The sequence below is a fragment of the Lampetra planeri genome, chromosome 1 (genome assembly GCF_965212315.1).
Source record: "Lampetra planeri chromosome 1, kcLamPlan1.2.h2, whole genome shotgun sequence".
Taxonomy (NCBI): Eukaryota; Metazoa; Chordata; class Hyperoartia; order Petromyzontiformes; family Petromyzontidae; genus Lampetra; species Lampetra planeri.
The window spans coordinates 31,144,189-31,152,695 of NC_136107.1; the positions used below are offsets into that span (position 1 = coordinate 31,144,189).

Below are 8,507 nucleotides of genomic sequence, written 5' to 3' on the forward strand. Positions count from 1 at the left end.
GTACGTGCGAGATGACGGACCGCTCTGAAACCACCGGAAAAAAAGTCAGGTCTTCCGCAAGCCTCACGTCCGCCGAAACGCACCGAGACCGAACACAGCGGCTGACCAGTCGGACTGGTCGGCCTCTGCGTGGCTCGCTCGGGGGGAACTCGCGCGGCGCTGAACGCCCTCGCGTCCACGCGGCGCGGCTGCACTAATGGACGGAAATGTGTTTGATGTCATCTCGCGCCTTGTACACTTGTACATTTGTCATTGCGTACACAGTGGGAGCATAATATAATATTTGTTATTATGATTGACACTTGTTTACCCGGAAAAGCCTCGCTGTGTCTCGGTCTCTTTCGGGAGGATCCTGAACAGTGGGAATGCGTGCCGTGTGGACACTTTGCCCATTTAGTGTTGCCAAGGGATGACTGTTTCCGCTCTGTGTCTGATCCCAATTGAGAAATGTGTCAGTAAAATTTTAGCATTTACATTGTTTTATAGCCAAGAATGGCCAATCACGTTGACCCCTCTCCCCTCCCCGCCCCCCCCACATGAGCCACATTGTCAAAACTTAATGTGGCCAAGAGCCACAAGAAGCTGAAGCTGAGCGGGTCACGTGGGGTGGTCGAATCGACTGGTCGCTTTGGGTGCTCACATGTCCAGCTCGCTCCCTCTGCTCGGCTGTGGACCTGAATCTAGAAATCTGCAGGAGCGTCCCGGGGAGTGCTCTCGCCACAGGCTGTTCCCACTTGAAACTTTATTCTTTGTTCCCTGTTGCAAGTTAATTTCTATCTCAAAATTAAACATTAGCTGCCTCTGTCGAGCCTCGCTTCAAGTGCCCGGGAGCCGTGGTTTTGGTCACCCCAGCCAACACGCTGTACGTGCGGTACTGTCAAAATGTTTTGGGGAACAAGTTGTAAAAAGTTTCGTTCAATTTCCTTTTACGTCTTTCTCAGAACGTCTTGACTAACTTCTTTGTAGACAGACAAAAGACTATTGTGTTTTATATTCGACGGAAGAAGTACCGGTTAGCATGATAAACATTTCCTGTGGCACAAACCGACAAATGTACAGACAAGATACTTGTACGGACACATCGCCAAATTGCCTAACTATGACTAACGAAACAACTGAATGCTTCGACAGCTCTATCTAGATATTCATCTGAAAGTTATCTTTCAAAGTAATTTTTTCACGATAAAATCCCACTCCCTTTGAAGATGACGTAAAATAGGCTCACTCTGGTACTCTGTTTGAGCCCTTCCACATTTAATTCCCTGGGGGGATTGACCCCCTACCCTCCTTGCCCCCACTCTCGCCCCACCACAACCACCACGCTTACCCAACTCCCCCCCCCCGCCGCCCCGCGATGGCCTTTACCCCCGGCCGCGCGGCTCTCCTCTCGTTGCAGGAAGCTGTTAGGGAAGCTGGATCGCTCGGACGAGGAGGTTCTGCGGCAGTGCCGCGCCGAGGAGAAGGCGCTGGAGGCCCTGCCGTGCCTGTATGCACGCCTCGGCGCCGGGGGGCAGCAGAGCTGGGCGAGCGCCGAGGAGCTGGCGCGCGCTGTGCAGGAGCGCGTGGCTGACGAGCAGCGCAAGATCGTGTGGATCGGCCTCGCCGACCCAGTGCCCAACGAGAAGCAGCCCTGAAGACGAGCTTCTCCCCCACCGCCGCCGTTAAGTCGTCTCTCCCCAACCCCCCCTCCCCACCCCTCCTACCGGTAGATTGCACGCAGGGGTTGGCCGCCGCGTCGTGTAAACGCATCGCCTGCGGTTCTGCGTCAGTGCGCGCATCCCTTTTCCGCCGCACATCTGAGCCGCGCCTTCAGGGCCCTCGCAGTGCACGTGGTTTTTCTCGCTGCCCGATTCCCGAGTTGAGGCAGAACCAACCTGTGAAACTCCGTCCTTGTGAGCAACCTCAGTCTGGCTCGTCAGGGGGGGGCAGAGGTGCGCGCGTGGCATTGGCGGGTGCAGGTCTGGTTCCGCAGTTCCTCTCGAGCTGTGCCAGGCTTGGCTGGGCATGGCCCCCAGCACAGCTCGGCTCAGTTCGACAGTGGAAAGAGGAAACGGCGTCACAATCGCCTCCTCGTGAGAGCTGTTGATGCAGGGTTGTGGCTGTCGTGGCCAGTGGCCTTGGCACCTGGCTCTCTCGAGGAGCTGCATAGGGGTCGAATGGAGTTTGCGTAATGTGATGGGCACTGCAGGGTAAATCATCTGTGCCAGGGTATGGTTTTGTGAGCCTGGCTTCCCCTATCAAGCGAATGAGCCCTCGTTGGACAGGTAAGGCCCACTGAGCTACGTAGTTTTTTTTTCAGAAGCGACCTGGGAACAATTGACGGAAGTGGCTTATGTGGGAAGGTATAGCAGCCAATACATAAATGTGGAGGGAAAAACCGGAGGGCCTGGAGAAAAATCCATGAGACCACAGGGAGAGAGAGACATGCAAACTCCAAATATACTGGCGTCGGGGTCAGGATCGAACCCACGACCTCCTGTACACCAGGCGAGGTAGCTAACACCTCGCCATCGCGGTACCTCAATCAAGCGCTCGATGGAGCGGGGACAGTTGGCTGCGAGTCCACGTTGTTACCGCGCTGGTGCCTGTCTCTAAAATGCCACTTCTTCCAAATCCCACCTGGAATTGCGTGGAATTTATTTTTTGGTTTGAGAGATATCGACTTTAAGTAAAATGGTGAAGTGAAAAAAATCGTAAAGGTTCGATTGTTTTTATTTTCAGCAGTTATTTTGTTTCAATGCTTTCGACACTGTTCAGAATAAACGAGCGGAATTGTGCCTTCACACTTTATATGCTTTTGATAAGTCCCCGTATGCCAGTGTCGTAAACATAGCATCCGCAATGTGTGGAGCTGCCAAGTTGGACGCCGATTTTCACTGGATTTTCACAATAACATTTTAGCTGCTAACTTCACTGTTTCTCTTAACCCTGCCATATTCTTGTTTACTGCACTTTCGTAGTGTGCATTTGTGCGGTCAATACACCAAACAAATGAAAGCGCAAATGAAAAGGACGGGTAATTTCACGTGAATAATCAATGTGGTTTAAGCTGTGAAACGCAGACAAATAACAGTGCTGTATTGTATATAATTAGTTTTCTGGATAGGAGGATTACTTTGTACCTCCATACTTCACAATTTAGTCCAGAAGTGCATGTGGGGGCAGTGTGGGCCACGATGCAGAAATTGTGGCAGCAGAGTGAATTCTGTCAAAAGTGGGTGTGCTATTTAGGCACACTAATTCTGTCGTGTTTTTAAATTCTGACACTGGCTCATACTTGTACCACCCGCGCAAAAGCATTACCAAAGGTCACGAGAGTCTTCCACTTCAGTGGCCATTCACCGGTGTACTTATACTTCAGTGGTAAACACGCATCCTACAATTGACCCAAGTGTCCACCGCTATTTCAAGCCACACCATGTAAGGTGTGCCGGGTCACTTTTCTATCCTAGAATTTTTACAAGAAGTTATTCAGACGATAGGTCTCTTTTGGAGTATATTGTTTTGAATTAAAGGAATCGCGTTTTAATCGGTAAATCGTTGCAACGCTTAATTGACACGGGGACAAGGAAATGCGGTTGCACACACGACTGAGACGCACGCGCAGGCACTCGGAGGGGGAAACGCTTTGTCAAACGTGCACACACGGAACAAATCTGGCCTGCTGAAATTACTTTATGCAAAATCGGGCAGAGGAATACGGTTTCCTGATGAGGCACTCACGGTGGGAAGGCACTGCAGGTGTTTAATGCTTTGAGCCGTAATGGCTTGTGGACAGCTGTGATAGCGGTTTACCAACGTCCGCGTGTACAAACTGTGCTCGCATGGCCACCCACATGCATCCCTGCGTATCCACACAGTATACAGGGTGATGCATTTATAGCCGAACAACTTATTTAGCGATGTGACTGCTTCGGCAGTTGTGCCCAAGCGCAAATAACAACACGCTCAACACGTCCGTCATTGGCACGGTGGCCCTAAAAGTAAAAGTATCTAATAGGGTGGTTTGGGAAATGTCCTTTCTCTTAATATCAATTCCAGGTTGTGCTATGAAGAAGGGCCAATGCCTGAAATGTCGCCATTTATACAAACACCACGAAAATGGTTTGGAGACATTTTATCGACAAACGCATTTTTAGTCAAAGCCTCTTCAGTTCTTGCAGTGTTTTGCTCGTAAAGCGTCTTGTGTTGTGGTAGAACCCGCACACAGTTCCCAAGGAATAGACCTGTGTGTGTGCGTGTGTGTACGTGTGTGTGCGTGTGTGTACGTGTGTGCTTGCGAACCCGGCGACCCGAGTTTGATTCCAACTCGCGGCCACCACCAGTGACGATTATCTGAACCAGTCGTGGGCCTCCCCTAGGTCGACTCGACCTCAAAGTAATTCCCAGTGCGGTGTGTAAACATCGCCACGAGGGAGACAAAGCCGGCCGGGCCTGGTCACCCACCCCCTTGCATGATGTGCCAGCCTTCATAGGTGCTCACGAACAGCACTTGCCCCAACAGTCTTTTAAGGCTATACGGGGGATGATTGTCTTTGTTTGTGTGCGTGCGCGAGCCACAGATCCACGAATCTCAGTTCGCACTACCACCTTCCTTCTCGGTAATATGTGGAGCCCATCGCATTAACAATATTCGGTCACCTTTTGAGACGAAAGCAAAAGGGTTTTGAGAAATGAGTGGTGTACCTATATAAATGTTTCACTCTGTGTTTGAGGGATTTAATAATACGTGACATTATTCTTCCATGTACTCATTTTCTCAGTAGTTCGTACACACATTACGCATTGTTTTTAAACTGCACCATACTTTTATTAAACTATTTGATGTTACACGTGACGTTTTATACTGCAACATGACAATGTATTTTTTAAATCGTGTTTTTGTTTTGTTAATGTTTTCTAAGTATGCAGATTTTAAGTATCCCATCTCATATCCTCCTCGGTGGTTGTTGGTATCGACTGTTTTTTTCTTTATTTGTTACGATCATTCGTGCTGCAGTAACTGGCTTGTATTTGCAAGATGCAGTTGAGATATATGTCTCGGGGTGTGTGTTAATTCACCAGGGCTGATCCTTCAGTAAATATGCCTCCTGTGCTTGAAATTCATGAAATGTTCATCTGAAATGTGTCCAGAAATAATCTCTACCTTTGATCTTGTCCCACACATCCTGTGTACGTCCATACGTGCTGGCTGATCACAACATTTAAAGAGTTACAATAAAATGTGACGAGTCCCCTGCCTCAGAAATATGGAATTGTTATAACCGGCTGAGGACCGCGAAATGTTGCAAGTGTCGCTGCGTTTCGATTTGACGTGAATAGAATTCAATGCAATGTTATGCATATGTAGACTTATTTTGATACCCTCCCTTATATATATGAACACTAGTAGATGATGTTCACACTGGTCATATTACATCCTATTCATTGATCTACTGTTCAAGAAAATAACATGAGTACACTGGCATTAATTGCTATGTTTATAAATAGTGTATGTGTGAGTGTTTACATTAACTGGCCTACTGTTTTTTTATTAAACCGCTCATTTAAAATATGTATTTTGCAAAGAGTGACATTCTATTTCCACGCATCGCGCCAGTGTATCGGTTTGTTTTTTGCCGTATAAAAATATATGTTTCAGTACTGGACATTCCCTGGAAGCATCGTGTGGTATCATGAAAACGGGATTGATTGCGTGCATGAGAGCTTCTGGATCGGGCTGACTTTGCCGCAAAGCGCAGGGGCGGGGGCAGCGGTGCAGCGCGCGCGCGTGCCACGGTCAGCTGCTCGGGTTGTGATTTACCCTGGGAGAAATGCAACTCCTATTGAATCGTGCCAACAAGAATGAACGCATTAATAATAATCATTAGTCCCGTAATTGTGTTCGGACGTTTTCAAGGCACCTCCTCGGTTTCGACGTGCACGACGCCATTGGTCGTTCTCGCTTTGCGGCGACTCGGCCCAGTGGGATAGGGGGGGGGGGTACCGTTTTTGGCGGAGGTTTTCGCAAGTTCGATTCCGGAATTCCCGCCGTGGTTTTGCTGCTGCTGCTGTTGGGAGTTGTTTGAGCATCGAATGCCACGCGCCCGCGTGCTTCCCAGCCGGAGGTCAAAGGCTCCCCGACGTCACACGACACGAGTTGGGTCATCGTGTGCGGGCTTTGCGGGGTCCAAATTTGTCGCCTTGAAAATGTACACGCGAATTGCTGTATTGGGATAACGAGGAGTGGCATCGCCTCCCTCCTGTGAAACCACTGCGGGCATGAAACGCAGCACCTTCGCGATGACCTTTGCGCTAAAAAGAAAGGCGTGAATAGCCAATGTTAGAAATTATTACAGCATAATCATCGTAGCAGCAGTGTCATCATCACTGTCACGACTTTCAAAACGAATGCTCTTCCATTAATTTTGAATATCATCGCAATCAGTGCATCGCCATTCCATCCCACCCTCATTCCATACAACAAACTATATCGCCAGCAAAACATTTCCAAGTGCCGTAAACAGTATTTGTAAACATTATGGTCGAAAATAAACTCAATGCCAACTATCCATCAAAATAATAGTCCTTTACATTCATTTACGAAGGCCCGAGTCTGAAAGTCTATGCAGGGGAGTTTTGAAGTGGGGTGTATGATATGGTCAGTTCCTGTAAATGATGATGAAGACACACAAAAAAAAACAGAACTACGCTCGCATGTTAACCAACGGCGATCAAAATGCAAGGACCAGTGTGTCATTGCATATTTCCCATGCCCTTCACATTGCGAGTGGCGAGATGGAACATTCCAATAAAGACCGATTATCTCAATGATGTGGCTGTGCACAACCCTTATATGGCAACGATTATGGCCCTGCCCGTGGCTTTTTTCCGTGACTTTGGTGGGGTCACATGCGCCAGGGCTGCCGAGCCGTTGGGCCGCGTTGGTATTCCCCGTTTCTGAACCGATGCCAGGTTTCGCTTCTCAATGCACGCAATGTGTTTAAGAGGCTCAAGCGTTCTACTCCACACACACACCCAGAAACACTGAGATCGGGTTGGCGGGGAGGGAATATCCTATTCCAGCTGATGAAAGAGATCTCGGGGTCGCTGGGGTTGGGACTGGAATGGGTGAATCTCAAGAATGGAGGCTGACCGGAGTGACCGCGACACCACGTGTGTGTAGATGACGGTGCCGTTGGAAAGCTACGGCGGCCAAAGGCAGCTTGAAACTCGACGGAACAAACCTCGAGTAATGTCGACTTTGCTCGGAGACATTTTTAAAATATAATCTTAGGAGTGGACGCACATACAGGACGATCCACCTATCGATACCCCACTAAAAGAACGGACACGTAACTGTGTGTACGTGTACATATAGAGGGAACTAAATGTAATTTCAAAGCTTCGGCATGACTCCCGCCAATCTCGATAGTGAAAACAAACATTGCACATTTTAACGCTCTTCGTAAGCTATGCGATCACCCGTTGAGACCAAAAGTCAGGGGACATTCTCGAAATCAGTGGGGTATCTGTAAATGGATCGCCGTGTATTATGTGAGCACTGCAGTCTTGTACGCAACATCGGGTAGCCTCAAGCAGAGGAACGGTCTTAAGTGGCCTCTTGCTTGATTGTTTTAAATCGAAATGTAACAAAGTTAACAAGGTGATAACTCATCGTTGCAATGTCTCTTGCAAGGTACCATGGGAAAATACAGAGTTGCCTGTGCTTTTTAAGAAAATAAAAACTGGCTTCTCCTGGTTATTCAGGAAATGATCGTTATCACGGTGCAGAAATGCAGAACCGTTTCTGCCCGTCACTGCACTTTGACCAGAGTAATGTATTGCAGTGGACTTGCATAACATTTTCAAAAGCAAAAACACGCTCACTAGCTGATATAATGATTAAAAGGCAACCAGTGTAAAAATTCCTGCTTTAATACACATGATAAACCATTTTCAAAGAAGAAACAATATAAACAACGTTGCTATTATTTTTCTCTAAACAGCCTATGACAAAATCACCCAGAATGCACCCGATGGTGAAGTGTTGTGGTCAAATAACTCCCACTGCCCGCATGGCATGGGGGAAACTCCAATGCATATGAGCCATTGCTCATCGCCAAATTTATTACGCTTGTGTTTTCCTTTACACTTCATAACTATTCCACGCAATTCCCATGAATGGTGTCGACTCGGTAGAACGTTCAGTTATATTTGGATCGAAAATTACCCCAATGCACACTCATGGTGCTCCCCGTTTTGGAGATGCTGCCCGGTCTTGACGCGTACTTCAAGAGAATTCTGCAGCCTTTCCCCAGCGCCAGGGTGACTCTGCTCATCAAACCACGTGGCAGCGCAGTAGGTGAAGTCCCATGCATGTTTTGCAACCAACTTCTTATCGGTACCCATCGATCAGTGAATGTTTCCACGTGTTTTTCCCCAGCTCATCGTATAACACTACAGCCTTTTTCCAGAAATCCATTAAGACAGACATTGGGTGAGAATTTGACCCAGAATCATTGCTA

General features: G+C 48.1%; 1 protein-coding gene across 5 annotated transcripts in view; it reads left to right on the forward strand.

Annotated features, from left to right (window-relative positions):
• The window catches only part of LOC144721181 (caspase recruitment domain-containing protein 11-like), a 62,336-nt gene extending 56,683 nt beyond the window's left edge, over positions 1–5,653 (forward strand). For all 5 annotated transcript variants that reach the window (XM_078598610.1, XM_078598601.1, XM_078598593.1 and 2 more), the window contains one exon: positions 1,397–5,653. In XM_078598610.1, the coding sequence (XP_078454736.1) occupies positions 1,397–1,634 (238 nt within the window). In that variant the 3' untranslated portion in view covers positions 1,635–5,653. The remainder of the gene's footprint in view (positions 1–1,396) is intronic.
• The last annotated feature ends 2,854 nt before the right edge of the window (positions 5,654–8,507 follow it).